The sequence below is a fragment of the Symphalangus syndactylus genome, chromosome 3 (genome assembly GCF_028878055.3).
Source record: "Symphalangus syndactylus isolate Jambi chromosome 3, NHGRI_mSymSyn1-v2.1_pri, whole genome shotgun sequence".
Classification (NCBI taxonomy): domain Eukaryota; kingdom Metazoa; phylum Chordata; class Mammalia; order Primates; family Hylobatidae; genus Symphalangus; species Symphalangus syndactylus.
Window position 1 is genome coordinate 87,760,283 of NC_072425.2, and position 26,397 is coordinate 87,786,679.

At 39.7% G+C, this 26,397-nt stretch overlaps 1 protein-coding gene across 4 annotated transcripts in view; it reads left to right on the forward strand.

Annotated features, from left to right (window-relative positions):
- CDCA7L (cell division cycle associated 7 like) overlaps nt 1–26,397 on the forward strand; it is a 52,939-nt gene that overhangs the window by 10,263 nt on the left and 16,279 nt on the right. For all 4 annotated transcript variants that reach the window (XM_055272479.2, XM_063636317.1, XM_063636316.1 and 1 more), the window contains exon 2: nt 20,412–20,552. In XM_055272479.2, the coding sequence (XP_055128454.1) occupies nt 20,412–20,552 (141 nt within the window). The remainder of the gene's footprint in view (nt 1–20,411; nt 20,553–26,397) is intronic.

The window sequence follows — 26,397 nt, forward strand, 5'->3', positions numbered from 1 at the left end:
TGCAACCTCCACCTCCCGGGTTCAAGCAATTCTCTGTTTCAGCCTCTGAAGTAGCTGGGATTACAGGTGCCCGCCACCAAGCCTGGCTAATTTTTTTGTATTTTTAGTAGAGATGGGGTTTCACCATCTTGGCCAGGCTGGTCTTGAACTCCTGAACTTGTGATCCACCCGCCTCTGCCTCTCAAAGTGTTGGGATTACAGGCATGAGCCACTGTGCCTGGCCAGTCCTTTTTATTTATGTAAAATTGGTAGTAATGCCCAATTTCATTACTAACGTTAGTAATTTGAGTTTTCTCTGTATATTTTCTAATCATGTAGCTTAAGATTTGCCAATTTGTTAATTTTTTTTTTTTTTCAGAGAATAAACTTTTGGCTTCATTGATTTTTCTCTATTCTTATTCTATTATCTATTTTATTCATATCTGTTTTAATCTTTGTTTCCTTCCTCTTGCTAACTTTGAGTTTGGTGTGCTATACATTTCCTATTCCCCTAATGTGTACAGTTTGTTTTTTGGTTGGAGAGCTTCATTTTTGTGTTTACAGCTATAAATTTACCTCTTAGCAGTGCCTTTTGCTGCATCCCATATATTTTGGTAAATTTTGTTTTCATTTACATTTGTTTCAAAGTATTTTCTAATTTCCCTTGTGATGTCTTCTTTGACCCATGGTTGTTTAGGAATATGTTATTTAATTTCCACATATTTGCGAATTTTTCATTTTTCCTTCTGTTATGGATTTCTAGTTTCACTCTATTGTAACAAAGGATAGTATTATTTCAGTCATTTAAAAATGTATTCACACTTGTTTTGTGGCCTAACATATAGTGTGTCCTGGAAAATTTTCTATATGTACTTGATAAAAGTGTTTATTCTGTTGTTGGGTCGAGTGCTCTCTATTAGTTTTAGTTGGTTTATAGTGTTGCTCAAGTCTTCTGTTTCCTTATTGCTCTGTCTTGTTCTGTTCACTGTTGAAAGTGGGGTGTTGAAGTTTCCATCTGTTGTTGCAGAACAGTCTATTTCTTCATTCAGTTCTGTCAGTGTTTGCTTCATATATTTGGGAGCTTTGATGTTTGGTGTGTATATATTTATAATTGTTCTATCTTCTAGTGAATTGGCTCTTTTATCAATCTATAATGTCTTTGTCTTTCAAAACAGTTTTTGACTATTTTGTCTCATATTAGTATAGCCACTCCATCTCTCTTTTGGTTATTATTTGCATTGAGTATCTTTTTCTATCCTTTTACTTTTAACCTATTGGTGTCTTTAGATCTAAAGTGAGTCTGTTGTAGACAGTGTAGAGTTGTATCCTATTTTTAAAAAATCCTTCCTGCCAATCAATTTCTTTTGATTTGGAGTTTAACACATTTAAATTTAAAGTAATTACTGGTGGGGAATTACTTAATCTTGTGATTTAAAAAATAGGTTTTCTGTATATCCTATGGCTTTTTTGTCCCTCATTTCCTCTGTTATTGCCTTCCTTTGAGTTTAGTTGATTGCTTGGTAGTGGCACATTTTGACTCTCTTCTCATTTCCTTTTCTTCTTAGATACTTTCTGTGTTACCATGGAGATTACATATAACATTCTAAAGTTATAGCAATCTGGTTTGAATGATACCAATTTCACTTCAGCGACATATAAAAATTCTACTCCTATGTAGCTCTGTCTTTTTCCATCATTTTATGTAATTGAGATCAGGAATTACATCTTTATGTGTTGTGTATCCACGAACAGATTCATAAGTATTTTTAATCCTTTAGAAAATAACAAGTAGAGTTATAAGCCAAATTTACAATAATACTCTAGTTTTTATATTTGTCCCTGTATTTACCTTTACCTGAGAACTTTGTATTTTTGTATGGCTTTGACAAAGTTACAGTGTAGTGACTTTCATGTCAATGTGAAGTACTCCTTTCAGCATTTTCTGTTGCAAATGCCAGTAGTAATGAATTCCCTTGGCTTTTGTTTATTTGGGAATGTCTTAATTTTTATCTCATTTTTGAAGGGCAGTTTTTTTTTTTAATCAGATAGAGAATTCTTGTTTGATAGTTTTTTTCCCTTCTGCATTTTAAATATATTATAAATGTATCATCCTACTGCTTTCTGGCCTTTAAGGTTTCTGTGATAAAACAGCTGATAATCTTTTTTTTTTCTTTTTTTTATACTTTAAGTTCTGGGATACATGTGTAGAACATGCAGGTTTGTTACATAGGTATACATGTGCCATGGTGGTTTGCTGCACCCATCAACCCGTCATCTACATTAGGTATTTCTCCTGATGTTATCCCTTCTCTAGTCCCCCACCCCCGACAGGCCCTGGTGTGTGATGTTCCTCTCCCCGTGTCCATGTGTTCTCATTGTTCAACTGCTACCTATGAGTAAGAATATGTGGTGTTTGGTTTTCTGTTCTTGTGTTAGTTTGCTGATAATTTAGCTGGTTTTCCGCTTCATCCATGTCCCTGCAAAGGACATGAACACATCCTTTTTTGTGGCTGCATAGAATTCCATGGTGTATATGTGCCACATTTTCCTTATCTAGTCTATCATTGATGGGCATTTGGGTTGGTTCCAAGTCTTTGCTATTGTGAACAGTGCCACAATAAACCTACATGTGCTTGTGTCTTTATAGTAGAATGATTTATAATCCTTTGGGTATAAACCCAGTAATGGATTGCTGGGTTAAATGGTATTTCTGGTTCTAGATCCTTGAGGAATCGCCACACTGTCTTCCACAATGGTTGAACTAATTTACACTCCCACCAACAGTGTAAAAGCATTCCTATTTCTCCACATCCTCTCTAGCATCTGTTGTTTCCTGACTGTTTAATGATCGCCATTCTAACTGGCATGAGATGGTATCTCATTGTGGTTTTGATTTGCATTTCTTTAATGACCAGTGATGATGAGCTTTTTTTCATATGTTTGTTGGCAGCATAAATGTCTTCTTTTGAGAAGTGTCTGTTCATATCTTTCACCCACCTTTTGATGAAGTTGTTCTTTTTTTTTCTTATAAATTTGTTTAATTTCTTTGTAGATTCTGGATATTAGCCCTTTGTCAGATGGGTAGATTACAGAAATTTTCTCCCATTCTGTAGGTTGCCTGTTCACTCTGATGATAGTTTCTTTTGCTATGCAGAAGCTCTTTAGTTTAATTAGATCCCATTTGTCAATTCTGGCTTTTGTTGCCATTGCTTTTGCTGTTTTAGTCATGAAGTCCTTGCCCCTGCCTATGTCCTGAATGGTATTACCTAGGTTTTTTTCTAGGGTTTTTTATGGTTTTAGGTTTTACATTTAAGTCTTTAATCCATATTGAGTTAATTTTTGTATAAGGTGTAAGGAAGGGGTCCAGTTTCAGTTTTCTGCGTATGGCTAGCCAGTTTTCCCAACACCGTCTATTAAATAGGGAATCCTTTCCCCACTGCTTGTTTTTGTCAGATTTGTCAAAGATCAGATGGCTGTAGATGTGTGGTGTTATTTCTGAGGCCTCTGTTCTGTTCCGTTGGTCTATATATCTGTTTTGGTACCAGTACCATGCTGTTTTGGTTACTGTAGCCTTGTAGTATAGATTGAAATCAGGTAGCGTGATGCCTCTAGCTTTGTTCTTTTTGCTTAGGATTGTCTTGGCTATACAGGCTCATTTTTGGTTCCGCATGAAATTTAAAGTAGATTTTTGTAATTCTGTGAAGGAAGTCAGTGGTATCTTGATGGGGATAGCACTGAATCTATAAATTACTTTGGGCAGTATGGCCATTTTCATGATACTGATTCTTCCTATCCATGAGCATGGAATATTTTTCCATTTGTTTGTTTCCTCTCTTATTTCCTTGAGCAGTGGTTTGTAGTTTCCTTAAAGAGATCCTTCACTTCCCTTGTAAGTAGTATTCCTAGGTATTTTACTCTCTTTGTAGCAATTGTAAATGAGAGTTCACTCATGATTTTGCTATTATTGGTGTATAGGAATGCTTGTGATTTTTGCACATTGATTTTGTGTCCAGAGACTTTGCTGAAGTTGCTTATCAGCTTGAGTTTTGGGGCTAAGATGATGGGGTTTTCTAAATATACAGTCATGTCATCTGCAGACAGAGATAGTTGGACTTCCTCTCTTCCTATTCAAATACTTTTTATTTCTTTCTCTTGCCAGATTGCCCTGGCAATGGAAAATGGAAAAATATCCCATGTTCACGGATAGGAAGAATCACAGTGTTGAATAGGAGTGGTGAGAGAGAGCATCCTTGTCTTGTGCTGCTTTTCAAAGGGAATGCTTCCAGCTTTTGCCCATTCAGTATGATATTGGCTGTGGGTTTGTCATAAATAGCTGTTATTATTTTGAGATCTGTTCCATCAATACCTAGTTTATTGAGAGTTTTTAGCATGAAGTGGTGTTGAATTTTATTGAAGGCCTTTTCTGCATATATATTGGGATAATCATGTGGTTTTTGTCATTGGTTCTGTTTATGTGATGGATTATGTTTATTGATTTGCATATATTGAACCAGCCTTGCATCCCAGGGATGAAGCCAACTTGATCCTGATGGATAAGCTTTTTGACGTGCTGCTGGATTTGGTTTGCCAGTATTTTATTGTCGATGTGAAAATCCTCGTTCATCAGGGATATTGGCCTGAAATGTTCTTTTTTTTGTTGTGTCTCTGCCAGGTTTTGGTATCAGGATAATGCTGGCCTCATAAAATGAGTTAGGGAGGATTCCCTCTTTTTCTATTGTTTGGAATAGTTTTAGAAGGAATGATACCAGCTCCTCTTTGTACCTCTGGTAGAATTCGGCTGTAAATCTGTCTGGTCCTGGACTCTTTTGGTTGGCAGGCCATTAATTACTGCCCCAATTTCAGAACTTGTTATTGGTCTCCAGGGATTCGACTTCTTCCTGGTTTAGACTTGGGAGGGTGTATGTGTCCAGAAATTTAACCATTTCTTCTAGATTTTCTAGTTTATTTGTGTAGAGCTGTTTATAGTACTCTCTGATGGTAGTTTGTATTTCTGTGGGATCAGTGGTGATACTCCCTTTATCATTTTTTATTGTGTCTATTTGATTCTTTCTTTTCTCCTTTGTCTGGCTAGCGGTCTATTTTGTTGATCTTTTCAAAAAACCAACTCCTGGATTCATTGATTTTTTTTTAAAGGGTTTTTCATGTCCCTCTCTCCTTCAGTTCTACTGTGATCTTCGTTATTTCTTGTCTTCTGCTAGCTTTTGAATTTGATGGCTCTTGCGTCCCTAGTTCTTTTTTTTTTTTTTTTTTTTTTTTTTGAGACAGTCTTGCCCTGTCACCAGGGCTGGAGTGCAGTGGCGCAATCTTGGCTCACTGCAACCTCCACCTCCCAGGTTCAAGTGATTCTTCTTGCCTCAGCCTCCCAAGTGGCTGGGATTACAGGTACCCGCCACCACGCCCAGCTAATTTTTTTTGTATTTTTAGTAGAGACGGGGTTTCACTATGTTGGCCAGGCTGGTCTTGAACTCCTGACCTCGTGATTTGCCCACCTCGGCCTCCCAAAGTGCTGGGATTACAGGTGAGAGCCACCGCGCCTGGCCACTCTCTAGTTCTTTTAATTGTGATGTTAGGGTGTCGATTTTAGATCTTTCCTGCTTTCTCTTGTGGGCATTTAGTGCTATAAATTTCACTCTAAACACTGCTTTAGCTGTGTCCCAGAGATTCTGGTATGTTGTCTTTGTTCTCATTGGTTTCAAAGAACTTATTTATTTCTGTCTTGATTTCGTTAGTTACCCCGTAGTCATTCAGGAGCAGGTTGTTCAGTTTCAATGTAGTTATGCGGTTTTGAGTGAGTTTCTTCATCCTGAGTTCCAATTTGATTGCACTATGGTCTGAGAGACTGTTTGTTATGATTTCCATTCTTTTGCATTTGCTGAGGAGTGTTTTACTTCCAGTTATGTGGTCAATTTTAGAATAAGTCTGATATGGTGCTGAGAAGAATGTATATTCTGTTGATTTGGGGTGGAGAGTTCTGTAGATGTCTATTAGGTCTGCTTGGTCCAGAGCTGAGTTCAAGTCCTGAATATCCTTGTTAATTTGCTGTCTCTTTGATCTACTAGTGACAGTGGGGTGTTAAAGTCTCCCACTATTATTGTGTGGGAGTCTAAGTCTCTTTGTAGGTCTCTAAGAACTTATGCATCTGGGTGCTCCTGTATTGGGTGCATATATATTTAGGATAGTTAGCTGCTCTTGTTGGATTGATCCCTTTACCATTATGTAATGCCCTTCTTTGTTTTGATCTTCATTGGTTTAAAGTCTGTTTTATTAGAGACTAGGATTGCAATCCCTGCTTTTTTTTTTTTTTTTTTGCTTTCCATTTGCTGGGTAAATATTCCTCCATCCTTTTATTTTGAGCCTATTTGTGTCTTTGGGTGTGGGATGGGTCTCCTGAATACAGCACACCGATGGGTCTTGACTCTTTATCCAATTTGCCAGTCTGTGTCTTTTAATTGGGGCATTTAGTCCATTTACACTTAAGATTAATATTGTTATGTGTGAATTTGATCCTGTTATTATGATGCTAGCTGGTTATTTTGCCTGTTAGTTGATGCAGTTTCTTCATAGTGTCAATGGTGTTTATAATTTGGTATGTTTTTGCTGATACCAGTGGCTGATACCAGTTTTTCCTTCCCACGTTTAGCACTTCCTTCAGGAGCTCTTATAAGGCAGGCCTGATGGTGACAAAATCTCTCAGCATTTGCTTGTCTGTAAAGGATTTTTACTTCTCCTTCGCTTATGAAGCTTAGTTTGGCTGGATATGAAATTCTGGGTTGAAAATTCTTTTCATTAAGAATGTTGAATATTGACCCCCACCCACTTCTGGCTTGTAGGGTTTCTGCCGAGAGATCCGCTGTTAGTCTGATGGGCTTCCCTTTGTGGGTAACCTGACCTTTCTCTCTGGCTGCCCTTAACCTTTTTTCCTTCATTTCAACCTTGCTGAATCTGATGATTATGTGTCTTGGCATTGCTCTTCTTGAGGAGTATCTTTGTGGTGTTCTCTGTATTTTCTGAGTTTGAATGTTGGCCTGTCTTGCTAGGTTGGGGAAGTTCTCCTAGATAATATCCTGCAGAGTGTTTTCCAATTTGGTTCCATTCTCCTTGTCACTTTCAGATACACCAGTCAAACGTAGGTTTGGTCTTTTCACATAGTCCCATATTTCTTGGAGGCTTTTTTTGTTCCTTTTTCACTCATCTTCTCTTCATGCTTTATTTCATTAAGTTGATCTTTAGTCTCTGATATCCTTTCTTCCACTTGATCAATTTGGCTATTGATACTTGTGTATGCTTCATTAAGTTTTCGTACTGTGTTTTTCAGCACCATCCGGTCATTTATGTTCTTCTCTAACCTGATTATTCTCGTTAGCAATTCCTCTAACCTTTTTTCAAGGTTCTTAGCTTCCTTGTATTGGGTTAGAACATGCTTCTTTAGCTCGGAGGAATTTATTACCCACCTTCTGAAGCATACTTCTGTCAGTTCATCAAACTCATTCTCCATCCAGTTTTGTTCCCTTGCTGGTAAGGAGTTGTGATCCTTTGGAGGAGAAGAGGCATTCTGGTTTTTGGAATTTTCAGCCTTTTTGCGCTGGTTTTTCCTCATCTTCGTGGATTTGTCTACCTTTGGTCTTTGATGTTGGTGACCTTCAGATGGGGATTCTGAGTGGAAGTCCTTTTTGTTGATGTTGATGCTATTCCTTTCTGTTTGTTAGTTTTCCTTCTAACAGTCAGGCCCCTCTGCTGCAGGTCTGCTGGAGTTAGTTTGCTGGAGGCCCACTCCAGACCGTTTGCGAGGTTGCAGAACAGCAAAGGATTGCTGCCTATTTCTTCCTCTGGAAGCTTCATCCCAGAGGGGCACCCACCAGATGCCAGCCGGATTGCTCCTGTATGAGGTGCCTGTTGACCCCTGCTGGGAAGTGTCTCCCAGTCAGGAGGCATGGAGTCAGGGACCCACTTGAGAAGGCAAGTCTGTCCCTTAGCAGAGCTTGAACTCTGTGCTGGGAGATCTGCTGCTCTCTTTAGAGCTGGCAGGCAGGGTTGTTTTAAGTCTGCTTAAGCTGTGCCCACAGCCACGCCTTTCCCTGGGTGCTCTGTCCCAGGGAGATGGGGGTTTTATCTATAAGCCCCTGACTGGGGCTGAACAGCTGATAGTCTTATTGAGCGTCACTTGTATGTGACAAGTAGCTTTTTTCTTACTACTTTCAAGATTGTCTTTAGGCTTTTAATATTTGATTATATGGTGTCTTTGAAAGGACCTCTTCCGACTTGTCCTACTTGGAATTCCTTGAGCTTCTGGGATGTATTCCAATTCATGCCTTTCAGCCAGTTTGGAGAGTTTTTGCCCACTGTCGTATCAAATAATCTTTGTCTCTTTTTCTCTCTGTTTTCTGAGTCTCCCATCATTCCTACATTGGTGTGCCTAAAGAAGTAGTTTAGGCTCTTTTCACTCTTCTGTATTCTTTTTAACTTTTTCTCCTCTAATTTTTTTCTCCTCTGACTCAGTATTTTCAAATGCATTATCTTCAAATTTGCTGATTTGCCTGCCTCCTCAAATCTGTTTTTAAACCACTCTAGTGAAGTTTTCAACTTGCTCATTCTATTTTTTTCAGCTCCATAATTTCTGTTGGAGTCCTCCTTCATTTCTCTTTGTCGATAGGCTCATTTTGCTCGTTTTCCTGATTCACGTTAGTTCTTTGTGCCTTTTGTTCTTTCAGCATAGGATAGTTTTCTTTGTCTAGTAAGTCCAGTGTCTGTCTAGTAAGTCCAGTGTTTTCCTCTGGGAAAGTTTCCGTCAATTTATTTTGCTTCTTTGAATGGGCCAGGTTTTTCTTCTTTCTTATATGTCTTTGTTCTTTTGTTGAGAATTAAATATTCGAGAAAGTGGCCACCTCTTCCAGTCTTTGCAGACTGACTCTGTGCTAGGGAAATCTTTAAAAGATTGGCTGGGTGTGTTCTGACCCTGAAAACTGAAGATCATCTTAGATCTTTTCTGAACATACTGTCTTGCCTGGACCTGTGTGTGGCCTTTTTCGATTCCCCATGGCTTCTATTCAATGTCTTTATTATTATTGTTATTAGTCGTGAGCCAGGGTCTTGCTCTGTCACCCAGGCTAAAGTGCAGTGCCTTGATCACAGCTCACTGCAGCCTCAAACTCCCGGGCTCAAGAGCTCCTTTTGCCTCAGCCTCCCAAGTAGCAGGGACTACAGGATGTAGGAGACAATTACCATCATGCCTAGGTAATTAAAAAAAAAATTTTTTTTTTTGAGATGGGGTCTTGCTATATTGCCCAGGGTTGTCTAAAACTGAGCTTAAGTGATCCTCCTGCCTCAGCCTTCCAACATGCTTGGATTACAGGCATGAGCCACTGTATCTAGCCGGTATTGCCTATTTTTGGTTTGCAGTTCCTTAATGACCACTGATATGTGTATTTTTATGTACTTGTTTGTCATTTGTATATCTTCCTTGGAGAAAGGTCTGTTCAAATTCTTCACCTATTTTTTGATTGGTTGTTTGCCTTTTTCTTGAGTTGTAAGAAATCTTTATATATTCTAGATAGTAGATCCTTATTAGATACATGATTTGTAGCTATTTCTCCCATTCTGTAGATTTTCTTTTCACTTTCTTACTGTCCTTTGATGCACAACAGCTTTTAATTTTGATGAAGTCCAATTTATTATTTTCCTCAAATTGTTGCTTGTACTCTTGGTGTTAACATGAGTTTGTATTTTTTTATTACCTGCTGAATACTAATTAATATATCGTTATAGAAAAACAGATTGTTTTCTTATTTAGATGCTTGGAAATGTTTTTAATGTAAGGACATTAACAAGCTACGTGCCTTTGAGTAAGTCTAACTGTGGTTGCCCTAATTTTATTTTATTTTTATTTCTTATAGAGATAGGGTCTTGCTTTGTTGCCCAGGCTGAACTTGAACTCCTGGACTCAAGCTATATCCTGCCTAGGCCATCTAAGTAGCTGGGATTACAGGTGTGTGCCTCTGTGCCTGGCTGTCACTCCATTATATGAAGCACAAACTGATGGATGAGATCCCATCACAATCTGATGATCTTTTTTTTTTTTCTTTAATTGTTTGTGATAGGGTCTTCCTCTGTTACAGTGGCAGGATCATAGCTAACAGCAGCCTTGAACTCCTGGGCTCAATCAGTCCTCCCTCCTCAGCCTCCCAAGTAGCTGGGACTACAGGCACATGCCACTATGCCTGGCTAATATTTTATGTTTTGTAGAGTTGGAGTCTTGCTGTGTTGCCCAGGCTAGTATTGAACTCCTAGGCTCAAGTGATCCTCCTGCCTTGGTCTCCCACAGCGCTGGGATTGCAGGCATGAGCCACCACACTTGGCCTGGTAATCGTTGATTTTATGATTCTCTTAACTGCCAATAGTAATTCACATACTCCTTCACCCTGAGTTTAGCTACATTTTCCTGGCAGTCTTGAAATTGCACTGTATATATTTTTTTAAAAATTAACTGCCCTATTTTAGATATGTATGATGATACTTAGTTTCTGAAGCCTTGGGTTCAGTGTCCTCATACCAGTTCTGTATAGAAGTGTTTGTCTCCTCACACCTTCCCCATCATTGAGCATGCCCTTAAAAACGGAAGCAAAATGTTGCTAAGTTGCTAGATGAAAAGAATACTTGTTTTACAGTGACAGCTCATGGACACAGGAAGGGGAACATCACACTCCGGGGACTGTTGTGGGGTGGGGGGAGGAGGGAGGGACAGCATTAGGAGATATACCTAATGCTAAATGACGAGTTAATGGGTGCAGCAAAACAACATGGCACCTGGATACATATGTAACAAACCTGCACATTGTGAACATGTACCCTAAAACCTAAAGTATAATTAAAAAAAAAAAAAACAGAGTGAAAAGACAATATCAAAAATGGAAGAAAATATTTGCAAACTATCCAACAGTGGATTAATATACAGATTATATAAGGTGCTCAAGCAACTCAACAGCAAAAAATAAATAAATAATCCAATTGAAAGATGGGCAAACGATCTGAACAGGTGTTTCTCAAAACACACACACATGCACATCAACATCACTAATCATCAGGGAAATGTAAATCAAAACCACAGTGGAGTATCATCTCCAGATAGAATGGCTATTATCAAAAATAGAAATATTAGCAAATGCTGGTGGGGATATGGAGAAGGGGAACTCTTCTACACTCATATATGGAAGCTAAAAACAGTGATTTTACAGTGGTAAACAGTAGAATAGAGGATACTAGAAGCTGAGAAGGGTGAGGGAAAGGGACATAGGGAGAGATTTGTTAAACGATACAAAATTATAGCTAGAAAGGAAAAATAAATTCTGGCATTCTGTGTCAATGTGGGATGACTGTAGTTAACAATAATATAGAGTTTCAAATAGCTAAAAGGAGGATATTGAATGCTCCCAACAAAAAGAAATGATAAAAGTTTGAGATAATGGATATGCTAATTATCCTGCTCTGATCAGTATCTATAATATGTATGGAAACATCACTGTGTACCCCATCAATATGTACAATTGTTATATGTTCATTAAAAAAATATGTTCATTAAAAAATAAAATAAAAAAAAAGAATACTTGTTTTACTTTCCATTCTTTTCATTACTAGGTAGGCTGAGGACTTTTGAAGTGTTTTTAGCCTCTTTTGTTTTCCCTAGTGAGTTTTCTTTGTTTTGCCATTTTGTCTGTGTGGCCGTGGTATATATTTCATTTTGTATGAGGTTTTTAGCAATTTTAATAATTTGTCATATTTTTGTCAGATCTTTGCCCTATTTTTTTTGTGTGTTTTTGTTTCTGAATTTTCTTCTTTTAAGTAAGAAGCTTTAAACTGTTACATGGTCAGTGATCTACTTTTCCATTTTGGTCTCCTTTACGTGGTTGGTGAAAGTCCTCCCCATTCAGAGGTCAGATGCATGTGTGTGTTAATTTAATTCTCTTTTGTGCTTGTTTACCATTTAACTCGTCGACCATCTGATTTATTTGTTTTCTTTTTATTGAGTTTTGAGAATTCTTTATATTTTCTGGGTGCAAATCAGAGACAGCATTTGCAGATATTTTCTCCCAGTGTGTGGCTTTCCTTTTCATTCTCTTAATGGCGTTTTCTGAAGAGCAGAAGTTCTTAATCTTGATTGTTTAATTTACACATTTTAAAGGTCTGTATTGTGCTGTATCTGGTGTTGTATCTTAAGAATTCTTTGCCTAACTTAAGGTCACAAAGATTTTCTCCTCTTCTAAAAGTTTTATAGTTTTGTATTCAAGTTTGTGATCCGTTTTGAGTTCTTGTGATTGGTGCATGGTATGTACTTTTCTTACGGGCCAACCAATTTAATTGTAAAAGATTCAAAGAAATGATTTTGCGTAAGAAAATAACAGAGTTCTCACCCTTCGTGGTGTGTTAAAGAGGAAGGAGTGCTCTCCTCTGTGTAGAAGATCTCTTTTCATAGATGCAAGATAGTACACCTTGCAAATTCTGCTGTCATTGCTATCAAAATTGCTTTCAAAACACTTAATAAGGAAAATGCAATAGTGTGCATAAATATCTTTTGTCTGCTTTTTGAATCTTAAAATAGAGCTTGCTTCTAGGTGAAATGTACACTGAATATTCTTGGAGTATATCAAAATCAGCCCTTGTATCAGTTGGCCTAAAAAGTAAATCTTACTTTCTTTCTCTTCAAAAACTAATACTGATACATGTGTTCCTTCTGGGTAGGAGGTTGTATTTTTTAATCCAGGAAGGGTGAATTTAGAGATCATTGAGATATGGAAAAGCTTTAATTTAAAAAATATTATACTTAATTTCACAATATAAAGTTTTAAATTAACAATACTTCACATTAAAACATTTTCAAAGGTAAATACTTGATTGAAAACCAACTGACAGTTTGACGATCTTTTTATAGCTTATTAGTTTTTTAAATTGAATTTTAATGGAGACTCAGGCTGACAAAGGTCAAAATGGTATGGAGACCTCCAAAGCACTGCTTTGTATGCCTGAAAGGCACCTACTCAACGAGAAGCCAGCAGCAACTCAGCAGGGTTTATTTTTATTAGTATAGCTTAGCTGGGATAGAACAAAGCTGGATTTCAGCCAAGTGTGGTTCTGCAAACAGCTCTGTCCTCCAGACTATCAGTTAACTTCTGGGCTTACAGGCTCAGATACCTGGTTGGACAGACATTAAAGCTGAAGCCTTGGCACCTACGATGATGTATCTGAACCTCCCTTCGGTGAGAGAGTTGGGTTCTCAAGCCACATGCCCCTAAAGTGATGGTACCATTAAAACTAGGCTAAGGTCTGGACTTGTTCTGTCGGTTTGGAAGATTTCATTCACTTAAGGAAGGAAAAATTCCCCTCCATCCCAGTTTTTCTTTTTTTTCTTTTTTCTTTCTTTTTTTTTTTTCTTTTAGAGACAGGGTCTCACTGACACCCTGACTGCAGTGTAGTGGTGTGATCATAGCTCACTGCATGCAGCCTCTAACTCGTGGGCTCAACCGATCGTCCCATTTTAGCTTCATGAGTAGCTGGGACTACAGGCACACGCCACCACAACCCAGCTAATTTTTGTATCTTTTTTGGTAGAGACGGGGTCTCACCATGTTGCCTAGGCTGGTCTCAAACCCCTGGGCTCAAGTGATCTTCCTGCCTCGGCCTCCCAGAATGCTGGGATTACAGGTATGAACCACCATGCCTGGCTTGTCTTTCTTAATTTGTTTTTTTTCATTTAATTCTTTTTAAGTTGTGCTAAGATACGTATAACATGAAATCTACCATCTTAGCCATTTTAAAATGTATGGTTCAGTAGTGTTAAGCATACTTAAATTCCAGAACTCTTTTCATCTTGGAAACCTGAAACTCTGTATCCATTAAACAGTAACTCCACGTTTCTCCCTCCCCTCAGCATCTGGCAAGCACCATTCTGCTGTCTCCAGGGATTCAACCACTCTAGATACCTGTTATAAGTAGAATCATACAGTTCTTGGTTTTATGGAGACTAGGTTATTATCATTTAGCATAAAGTCTTCAAAGTTCATCCATGTTGTGGTCTGTGTCATAATTTTCTTCCTTTTTAATGTTGAATAATATTCAATTATATGTATGTATCGCATTTTGTTTATCCATTTATCCATTGATGGGTACTTGGATTGCTTCCACCTTTTGGCTCTTGTGAATAATGCTGCCATGAATAAGGGAAAGGATATAAAGTTTTTCTTAATCTTCTTTAACACTTTGATGCCCTCTACTACTACTACTAGGCACTAGTAGATATATTAATACTGTTGGTAATATTTGGAATTCTGGCATTTACAGTTTCCTTGGTGTTCCACAAAGCCCTATGAGTTCCACTGTGCATGTTCCCTGAACAAGTTTGAGATCCAGTCTGTAGATGGGAAGTTTCTTACCAACACACAGATTCTCAGGTTCTCTGGGAATGTTGGAGGTCAGGCACACTAGACCCCTGTTCCTACAGGGCAATGATCAGCTGGAGTGGAGGAGTGGCCCCCCTTCCCTGATGTATGTGTTCAGCCTACCAGTCAGCACCATCCCATATTGTCCTACAGCTGACCTACTGCCCTGTTACCCACCTGCTTGGCCCCAAAGCCTGTTGAGTTTGCATAAACTATTTCAGAGAAAAGCTCTCAGGTAATCTGTATGGCTTATAAGGGAAACCTGCAGTCCTTTCTGAAAGGGGAGCTGTGAATATGACTGCTTTGTAGATAGATGTCCTAGGATTCTGGGTGAAAATTCTTAATTCCCCTCATGTAGGAATATCACAGAGTGTACCTTTTTGACTTAGTATTTTCCTAGTAAACTACACCTTTCTTAAGAAAATGGCTACAAAGTCAGATGCATGTAAATGCTTTCAGCAAGGGTTTATTGATCATCTGCTTTAGGCTGGGCTCTATGTTAGGTGCCTGGGGATTCCATTCTAGTACCTGTGTTCTCATGGAGTTGAATCCTGGTCCCCCACATGACTTTTGATGATATTCACACTGTTAATTCCAATAAAGACAGAGTAGACAAACAGAAACTGTACATGAAAGTTAGGAATAGCATAAAGTTGATCTTTAAGAAGTATTATAAATAATGAAACGGTCTTTTCACTTTCAGATGAGAATTTTCCCTTTTTTTTGGTTCACTAGATTGTAGTTATCCTAATTCAGAAGTTCAACTAATGTAAATATCCAGTGATTGAGAAATTTTGTATTTTTGTTGTTTTCAGTTACTTGCTGTAGTTTTCTTTTTGGTGAGTCTTACAATTGGCATTATTGTAATAGAATGGAACACAAACTTTGAAGAAAAAGAAAAAAGGTCTGTTGCATTTTGTCTAGACTATGCAGCTACCCAGTGGATCACTGCTGAATGGAACAGGAAAGTGACAGATCCTTGGGCCTAATGTATTGCTGTGTTGTGGAACTGGTCATTCATTAGAAGAGGTCCCTGTGTATCCTTTCTATCAGGTCCTTCTCATTTAAATCTTGCTGCCTTTGTTGCATCTGTTAAACGAATCAGTTTGTTGCATTGAGGACACTTGAATATTTTACAGTTTTTTTTTTTTTTTTTTTTTTTGCCAAATCCTGAAGCTTGTGACTATCTGAAACTCTTTTAGTACCTTTTGAAGGATCAGAGCCCTGCATACCCCAAGAATGCACACTGTTTTTTTTGAAACTGTGCTTTTTCCTTTTGTTCCTAATCAGTCATTATAGCCCCTTGATGGTACCTCTGGAGCAGATGCAGAAGTCAAACATGCAGAAAGAGGAATTAGCTGGGCGGACACAGGCTCGCAGCAGTGGTGGGGCTGAACACAATAGCACAGGGACTAATGCAGTTGCCACTGGAAGCAGTTTATTCCTATCACCAACCCTCTCCATTCCTTATATGTATTTCCAGTAAATCTATAAATGGGGTGCTCCTCCTCCTTTAAACCATTTATGTTAAAAGAATCTTCTGGGCCAGCAGGGCTTTTTGATTTTTGTAGAATGGTGAGAAGGCCGAAAGAAAAAGACTGAAATTGACACAATATCCCTCTCAGTGCCTCTGCAGGGACTGAACTCAGTAGCTATTATGTAACTACAACATAGGCACACTTTCATAAGTATTGTCTGTGTTTCTCTAGTCTGGGTGTTTTCCTCGCGTATTAGTTCTGAGTTCTGAGTGCTAAACAACAACAAAAGGTGTCTGAAAAGATAAGGTGGCAAACATTGTTTAACATACCTCCTTGAGAAAAGTTTAAATATTTTCCCCAAGAAGGATGTCAGAGTTAGGCTTTGCTAGCGCTGCCCTACTTGTGGCTGGTAAAAAAAATTGTTAGTGGAACTCTACTTCTCTAAGTGTTATTCTTGTTTGTCCCTTGCAATGATTTTATTAGATGGTGGGAAAGTGTTTGTATTAACCCTTCAGCATCACTGAACTTGGGGTATCCTTTTCTGTATTTATGTTATACTTCCTTTGATTGAACCATTATTTTCTAATTATTTTTTATCAAGAAGCATTAAAATAAGGATGAAAGTAAATAGATTAAGGATTACCAGTTTCCTAAATGGAACCTGACTAAATGTAAAATTAAGTCAACACACCCACACAGAGAATTCCAAGAAGCTAAGTAGCTTTTGAATATACAGCTCTGTGTATGCTAGTGCAGTGGTCAAAGTGTGAGATGGAGGACCTGAGACCCTTTCACGGGTCCATGAGGGCGAATGTAATGTCATAATAATACTAAGATTATTTGCCCTTTTTGCTGTGTTGATATTTGCACTGATTGTGCAAAAGGCAAAGTGGAGAAAACTGCTGATCTTTAGCATGAATCCAGGTGGCAGCAACAAACTGTATTAGTAGTCATTGCATTATTCATCTCCATGCACTCAATTTAAAAAGAAAATGTCAGTTTCACATAAGAATGTTCTGATGAAACAGTAAAAATTATTAAATCTCAACTGTTAAGGACATCTTTTTAATATACTGCATGATGAAATGGGAAGTACATGTAAAGCATTTTTGCCTAACCATGTGCAATGATCATCTGGTTAGCTGAAGGAAAAGATCCTGTGTATAGTGAGACTATGTTCCAAGGCTAGAAAGAACTGCAAAGAAATCTCGAACTGCACTGTTTGTTGTTGGTAGTATATTGGTGGTGTCACTTTTGCGCTATTTTGTGTTTATTGTAGATAGAGCACCACATGGATAAGCATGTTAAAAATTTTGGGAATCGAGGGTTTTCCTTGTGGTGGAACGGCGATGCTAATGTGAGATGAGGGAGAGATGAGGGAGCAGAGGAAGAAGCCTCCGTGTTGGATTTGAATTCAAGGTGTCACCATGAACTTGTGATTTACCTATTTAAAATATCCTTGCTCTGTCCAAAGAGCCTACAAGCAATGATAATTCAGTAACCGAGGTACACTGTTCTCTGAGCTTGGTTTTTAAATGCCATTTCCCAGTGAAAGGTTTCAGGGCTCCTTGGAGAAATGGCTGATTTGCGGTCTGGGACAGGAAACATACAAGGTTAGCTTGCCATGCTTGTTGTGTCAGAAAGCAAGGAGGTGTTGAAAGACCCCTAGTGCCATGTCAGAAAGACAGAGGATGACTTTCCAAGAAGCTCCCAATGGCCAAATTTGGGACAGTCAGAAAGAATTATGAGAGTATGGATTATAACACATTGAATAATAATTTTGAGAAATCCATGGATATACATTGTAGAAGAAAAGGGGGAGAGTAAGAGAAAGACTATATTATACAAGAATGCTAGCTACTTTATGAAGGAGAGAGAAAATCTGAAAATTTCTCTTTTGCAGTCCCTAATGTAATAATTCATTCAAGGGCGCCCTGGCTCATGCCTGTAATCCCAGCACTTTGGGAGGCTGAGGTGAGAGGATCACTTGAGGCAAGGAATTTGAGACCAGCCTGGGTAACATAGACCCTGTCTTTATTAAAATAAAAAATATATATAAAAAAAAGAATTGTCAATGGACGCTGAAACTATTGAGCGAGATGTTACCAGGGAGGCTATTCACAGAATCTCAAGTATCACTCTGCATGTTCCTTATTAGTGACAAAGGAGAAAGGGTGTTTTTTTGTTGTTGTTGTTTTTTGTTTTGTTTTGTTTTTTTAAAAGCAAAGAACAAATCAGGCTGATTCCACCTTAACTTATTGACCAAACAGCAACACCACTAAGAAAAGAGACAGCCAGACCTTATGTGCTTTCCAAAGGAAGAACATAGCACTTCCTAAAAAGTAGTCTTGGCAAAAGCAAGCAAACTAGAAGTAAGTCTCCAGATTCAACTCCCAAATTGTAAATCCAAATGAGTCTGTTAAACACCACCTTGGGGCTGCAAAAAAATAAAACTTCAGACTTGGACAAACTCCACAGTCAAATGACCCAGTTTCTTCAAAAATAAACTGCAAGAGAAAAAAAGATAAAGGAGTGATGAGAAGGGATTTACGAGCCATGTTGATCAGTGTGTGAACCTTATTTGGATCATGATGCAGATAAACTAAGTTTTTAAAAAATGAGGCAGGGCCGGGCGTGGTGGCTCACGCTTGTAATCCCAGCACTTTGGGAGGCCGAGGCGGGCGGATCACGAGGTCAGGAGATCGAGACCACAGTGAAACCCCGTCTCTACTAAAAATACAAAAAGAAAAATTAGCCGGGCGTGGTGGCGGGCGCCTGTAGTCCCAGCTACTCGGAGAGGCTGAGGCAGGAGAATGGCGTGAACCCGGGAGGCGGAGCTTGCAGTGAGCCAAGATTGCGCCACTGCACTCCAGCCTGGGCGACAGAGTGAGACTCTGTCTCAAAAAAAAAAAAAAAAAAAAACGAGGCAGAAGATCTGTGAATACAGACTGCACATTTGATAATGATAATGAGTGACATGATACTGTGTCTACAGTTGCCTCACAATAATTTAGAAGAAGGGGAGTTGGGTCGGGATACAGGGGAAGCACAGTTAGCCTTGGGCAGATAATTACGGGGAGGATCAATGTGTGCTCATTAAAATATCTTCCCATCTATTTTTGAAATATCTTTGAAAGTTTTTATAATGAAAAATTTAAAACATTACTAATTAATAGTGGGATAACTTGACATTTTGTGCCCCCTTATGCAATGCATTGAGGAGTACATGTCACCTATGTAGAATGGTGCCAAAAATACATAACCTGAATCTAATCATGAGGAAACACTCAGATAAGCTCAGAATACATGACATTCTACAAGGCAGTTGTCATGGTCTATCTAAAAAAAATCAGTGTTGTGAAAAACAACAGAAAACAGTGTCATAAGAATCAAATAGAATTCAAAACCTTGCCGGAGTGGATCTTATTGTCTCCAAAAAGTTATAAAAGACATTTTGGGAACAGTTGCAGATATTAAAATATAGAATTACAGTAAATCGTACTATTGAATTAATGTTAATTATTTTTGGTACAATTATGGTTTTGTGGTTCTATGGGAGAATGTCCTTATCCGTGGGAGATACATGCTGAATTATATTAGGGCCAATCAATACAACGTCTGCAAATTACTCTAATCAGTGTGTGGGAATATATGGATTAGGTTGGCTCATATTAAATTGCTATTTTCCTAAATTAAAAACAGCCAAATATTGGCAAATGCCCATCGTTCAACCTAATATTTGTTGAAACAGAGAAAGAAAGCAAATGCAGTGACAAATAATGGGTCTAGATAAAGAATCAACAGGTGTTCGTACTATTTTTTTCACCTTTCTGTGTGTTTGAACTTTTTTAAAACAAAGAATTGGGAGAAAATAGTCAACTTACAAAAATGAACTCCAGCAGATAACATATTTGTGGATTAAGTGTGCTGACGTTGTTCCCTCTGGGATCAATTATCCCCTGATAGCATTTGAATTCTGTTAGAATTAATCCCCAGCTACCTAAGTTGACTTACAATATAGAAAAGAAAAGCTACTTATTTCATTGTATAAACTTTCTACTTTCTGAATCAGCCTGTGATGAAGAGAAAAATAAATAGTGTAGGTGAACATTAAGAAAAGAGCTTAATAATATTTTATGGCATCTTTTTTATGTAGATGACATTTAAAGATGCATCCACTGTGGGAGAAAAAAAGAGATCATTGGTTCTTAGAAACGATTTTTCTTTTTGTCAAGAGATCAAACATGTCTTCTCTCTGGCCTGGTTTTAACATTCTCTGTAAAATAGGGTGTATATCTAGAATTTTAAGTTTTATCTCCCCTACCCACCCCACACCTTATTTTGCCATGAGTTCTCAGCTGAAGCGTGTTTTGCTCAGGGTTACTGGGGACTTCTGGGCAACTGTGGCAGTTGGATGAAGTGATGAGATCTCTGCTCCCCTCCAGAAAATGTCCCTAAGTGATTAGCAAGAACCCCTGGTTTAATCCTGCCTCTTTTGAATCCAAAACAGATCCCTAAAGAAGTGGCTGACATCTTTAACGCCCCCAGTGATGATGAAGAGTTTGTCGGCTTCCGAGATGATGTTCCCATGGAAACCCTCTCGTCAGAGGAGAGCTGCGATAGTTTTGACTCACTGGAGTCAGGGAAACAGGTACGGATGATTCCTTCCAAGCGGATGTGTTCATCTGGAGGCCTGAATCTTGGTTTGGATGTTCTTTTATTTGAACATGGTGTGAGATTGGTGATATCAGTTCATTGTCTAGCATTTTATTTTAGAAAACATTATGTCTTCCTGTTTTAAAAAACTGGTGAGAGAACCTAGTTCACTTTGCTGTGTTAATCCTTCCCTGTACCATAATTCTTTTTTTTTTTTTTTTTTTAAATAAAGGGACCTCACATGATCAAGTGCATTTTCTTGGCTGCCTTGGGGCTGTAACCTGCGGTGAGGCTGTGTTCAGAGTCTTCCCACAGAGGCGAGGCTGCGGCGAGGCATGAGGGATCGTGTGGTTACAGGGAGACAATTGCACCTCTGTGGTCCTGTGGTGCAATTCTGTTGGCGTGTCACTCTTGGAATTGCCGGGGAGAGCCTTATTCTTGCGTTAATTACTTTGATCTCTAGCACTCACAAGTTAGAGTTCTCTGAGAGGTAGATTCCTGGAGGTTCACATTGTGTCCTAGTAGTAGAATGGCCAATCAAAATCTCTACCCTTCAGTGGCATTTTCTTCTGAGTTCATTGTGGCACTCAGAATTCCTCATTCTGCCTTAACCATGGCCTCTCCAAAAAGGCCGCAGATTAAACCCACCTTGCTTCCACTGGGCAAGTACAGGAAGGGAAGCAGTTAATTATATGTAAGTGAAGTGCCTGCTTAATTATGCAGGCCACTGTAAGTTCTGGCCTGGGTGGGAGCTGTGCTTTCTGAGATCGCTGGGGGCTCCCTGGTCTCTGCCGTCCTCATCTCATTTGGCATCTCCACAGCGGTTGACCCCACCAGTAGACCTCCTTCTAACCACCTGGGTTTCTTCCTCTCTGTTACACCTTTTGCTCTTTGTTATTATTTTCTTTCTTTCCAAGATGGAGTATCGCTGTGTCGCCCAGGCTGGAGTGCAGTGGCATGATCTCGGCTCACTGCAACTTCTGCCTCCCGGGTTCAAGCAATTTTCCCAGCCTCAGCCTCCCGAGCAGCTGGGATTACAGGCTCCCACCACCACGCCTGGCTAATTTTTTTTTTTTTTTTTTTAAGTAGAGACGGGATTTTGCCATGTTGGCCAGGCTGGTCTCAAACTCCCAACCTCAGGTGATCCGCCCGCCTCAGCCTCCCAAAGTGCTGGAATTACAGGCGTGAGCCACCGTGCCCGGCCTGCTCTTTGTTACTGTCACTTGTTTTCCCTGTTCCTGTCCCTAAATGCAGATGTTCTCTAAGGTTTTGTCTTCAATCTTGTCACTTAGTGATCTTGTCTGTTGTCCTGCTTTGAGCTGTTACTGTTTTCTTTTGTGGAGCTTGTTGTCTCTCTCCAGCCCCAGGTTGTTTCTGACTACCAGTTGGACTGGTCCTGGTTGCTAAGGGAGGTCTGAAACTCACTTCTCCTTCCCTTCGTTGTCTTTCTGGCTTACCCCTTTCCCCATCTTGATCTCCATCTTTTGTTCTTCTTCGCCTTCCCTCCCCTCTTCCATCTCCTTGACTCCCGTCCAGGAGTTGATGAAACTTCTGCTGTGTTCCTGGTGTCCATCCTTCCCTTCCCTCTGCAGCTGCTGTAGCCCTCGTAGCTCTTACCTGAATGTTCATCCCTTCCTGCTAGGATCTGTTACAGGATTGAGCTCCTCTCTTAGCCCTCCATCTGAGTACAGTCAGGCAGTGGGGAGAGTAGAGCCTGTTGGATCCACCTTGAGGAGCGTTTGAGCAGGGCAGAACATGTCTAAAGGGCCGAGCACAGAGCCTGGCAGGCACCGGGCATTAAGAAACAGAACAGGTGCTTCTGCTGCTATGATGACTACTTTTGTAGTCAGGTGTGTTCTCCCCAGGGAGGACAGTGTGCCAACTGCTTTTCATACAGATACTGCATTTAATTTACAGACCTCCCTGGGAAGCTGCAGGTTTGCAAGTGATGAAACTAAAGTTCAGGAAGGTGTAATGACTTGCCCAAGGCCCCACATCTGGGAAGTACCAAGCTGGGATGTTCCAAATCCAGGGCCACCACTTCTCAGCCTGTTACCCCCACTGGGTCTCTTTCCTACCTGCTATGCTGCAGGGCACTGGAACTGAATTGACACTCTCATTATCCACTGTTCTCCCCTTTCTGCCCACTGGTCTATGCTGTTCCTGCCTATCTGTGCTCTCACCATTTTTCTAGCCTCTACCGTGGCTCACATCCAGTTATGCTACTTCTTCCATGAAGTCTTACTGGGTTTTCTTTCCCTCCGTGTGCCATATTGCTTGTGTATCCCTTAGAACACTGACCCTCAGCAGGGTGATTTGTGGACCTATCTGCTTCCCTGTTAGATTATAAACTCCTTAAAGAAGGGGGGACCTCATACTTGAATGGTGCTTTCTAGCTTCCCTGGCTCTGACTTTTCGTCCTCATGTATTGTTCCTTTGCTCTGATTTCAGGCATCCAACACCCCACCTGACTGTATACAGTGAGCATGGGGGGTGTTGTTTGCTGGGTGCAGTTGAAATGGGGTGCTTGTCTGGCTGTCTGGTTCAACAGGCCATTGCTCTCTAGTCTGTTTTTTCATGTCACATGGACTTCAAAATAAGTTTATCCACCTATGTTAGCTTCTCCTCTGATGTGTTATTTGCTTATGGTCCTGATCATGGTAGATGACCAAGGCCCATAGCATAGTGCCCAGTATTGATTTTGAAGATGAATGAACCAGTGCCAGAGAGCAGTCAGCAGTGCAAGGGTTTGTAACTCAGAATGCAGTGGAGCAGTGTGGAGTGGAGATTGGCATCATGCAAACCCACATGGAGAACAGTGCTTACACACTTTGGAATAAGGAAACTAAAGCATAGGCCTCAGTTCAGGACAACGGTAAGTTGTTTTTCTCTATCAGTACTGACCATCAAAGATGGTGATCTCTCCCAAGGTGCCCATTGCCCTGGGAGGCCAGCACACAGGATCAAAATAGCCAGAAAAATTGGAAGACGGGAACTCACAGCTTCAAGGCTCGCTCTGTTCTCTTCAGGCCCTAGGCAGGGGCTTTAGGTAGTTGATGAAATTTACACACAGAAATACTGCTCTAAATTAGCCTGCCAGGGGCTGGCCCAAGGCTCTGTGAGCCAGATGTTTCTTGCACTGAGAGGCCTCAGGTGCATGGTGGGTTTCCTTAGCAGCAGCTGTGTACCATTCTTCCTTAATAATCAAGCCCTGGCTGCTTCGCTACCCTGACCCCACACGCTCATGATCTATTTTAACCAATAGAGAGAAGCTGCATGAACTTGCACACAGTATGTGTCTGCTAACTCTGGTCTCCCTTAAACATGATTTGAATTTCACTTTAAAGAAACTTCCCTTTTGTGTGTGCAATTTTTTTTTTCAAGCAGCTGCACTACAGCTATCAACAAAGGAACAAAGTAATTTAGCTCTGAGCAAACTCACTCCAATTACGCATAATAATTCATAGGAGATATTTTTAAGCTTACAGAATGCTAGATGTAGGCATTTCTTTCTGTGTGCCCCTGTAAGTTTTTCCACTTGTCTATTATATCTGTCTTTCCCCAGAGATATATGAGCTCCAAGAAGTATATAATTAAAGTCGGGGAAAGGCAGTGGGGTAGATACAGATTCTCAGCCAAGTGTGGTGTTACAAGGGGTCATTGCTATATCAGAGATGGGGGGAAGAGATGTCAGAGGAAACTGGGGACAGACTCGAGCCCTGATGAGGCGTGGCGGGCTTGCAGGGGGCTGGTCTCGTGGGTCTCCCTTTGGCCTGCAGTTTGTTATTTCCTCTTTCTTTCAAGCATACTATTAAGAGAGTTGGGTTTCCATGTTTACACTATTTCAAAAGAAAAAGTATTAGAAAATGGCTTTTCTTTTTTTTTTATTTTATTTTATTTTATTTTATTTTATTTTTTAATTTTTTTTATTATACTTTAGGGTTTTAGGGTACATGTGCACAATGTGCAGGTTTGTTACATATGTATCCATGTGCCATGTTGATTTCCTGCACCCATTAACTCGTCATTTAGCATTAGGTGTATCTCCTAATGCTGTCCCTCCCCCCTCCCCCCACCCCACAACAGTCCCCGGAGTGTGATGTTCCCCTTCCTGTGTCCATGAGTTCTCATTGTTCAATTCCCACCTATGAGTGAGAACATGCGGTGTTTGGTTTTTTGTCCTTGCGATAGTTTACTGAGAATGATGTTTTCCAGTTTCATCCATGTCCCTACAAAGGACACGAACTCATCATTTTTTATGGCTGCATAGTATTCCATGGTATATATGTGCCACATTTTCTTAATCCAGTCTATCATTGTTGGACATTTGGGTTGGTTCCAACTCTTTGCTATTGTGAATAGTGCCTCAATAAACATACGTGTGCATGTGTCTTTATAGCAGCATGATTTATAGTCCTTTGGGTATATACCCAGTAATGGGATGGCTGGGTCAAATGGTATTTCTAGTTCGAGATCCCTGAGGAATCGCCACAGTGACTTCCACAATGGTTGAACTAGTTTACAGTCCCACCAACAGTGTAAAAGTGTTCCTATTTCTCCACATCCTCTCCAGCACCTGTTGTTTCCTGATTTTTTAATGATGGCCATTCTAACTGGTGTGAGATGGTATCTCACTGTGGTTTTGATTTGCATTTCTCTGATGGCCAGTGATGATGAGCATTTCTTCATGTGTTTTTTGGCTGCATAAATGTCTTCTTTTGAGAAGTGTCTGTTCATGTCCTCTGCCCACTTTTTGATGGGGTTGTTTGTTTTCTTCTTGTAAATTTGTTTGAGTTCATTGTAGATTCTGGATATTAGCCCTTTGTCAGATGAGTAGGTTGCAAAAATTTTCTCCCATTCTGTAGGTTGCCTGTTCACTCTGATGGTAGTTTCTTTTGCTGTGCAGAAGCTCTTTAGTTTAATGAGATCCCATTTGTCGATTTTGGCTTTTGTTGCCATTGCTTTTGGTGTTTTAGACATGAAGTCCTTGCCCACGCCTATGTCCTGAATGGTATTGCCTAGGTTTTCTTGTAGGATTTTAATGGTTTTAGGTCTAACATATAAGTCTTTAATCCATCTTGAATTAATTTTTGTATAAGGTGTAAGGAAGGGATCCAGTTTCAGCTTTCTACATATGGCTAGCCAGTTTTCCCAGCACCATTTATTAAATAGGGAATCCTTTCCCCATTTCTTGTTTTTGTCAGGTTTGTCAAAGATCAGATAGTTGTAGATATGCGGCATCATTTCTGAGGGCTCTGTTTTGTTCCATTGATCTATGTCTCTGTTGTGGTACCAGTATCATGCTGTTTTGGTTACTGTAGCCTTGTAGTATAGTTTAAAGTCAGGTAGCGTGATGCCTCCAGCTTTGTTCTTTTGGCTTAGGATTGACTTGGGGATGCGGGCTCTTTTTTGGTTCCATATGAACTTTAAAGTAGTTTTTTCCAATTCTGTGAAGAAAGTCATTGGTAGCTTGATGGGGATGGCATTGAATCTATAAATTACCTTGGGCAGTATGGCCATTTTCACGATATTGATTCTTCCAACCCATGAGCATGGAATGTTCTTCCATTTGTTTGTATCCTCTGTTATTTCATTGAGCAGTGGTTTGTAGTTCTCCTTGAAGAGGTCCTTCACATCCCTTGTAAGTTGGATTCCTAGGTATTTTATTCTTTTTGAAGCAATTGTGAATGGGAGTTCACTCATGATTTGGCTCTCTGTTTGTCTGTGATTGGTGTACAAGAATGCTTGTGATTTTTGTACATTAATTTTGTATCCTGAGACTTTGCTGAAGTTGCTAATCAGCTTAAGGAGATTATGGGCTGAGACAATGGGGTTTTCTA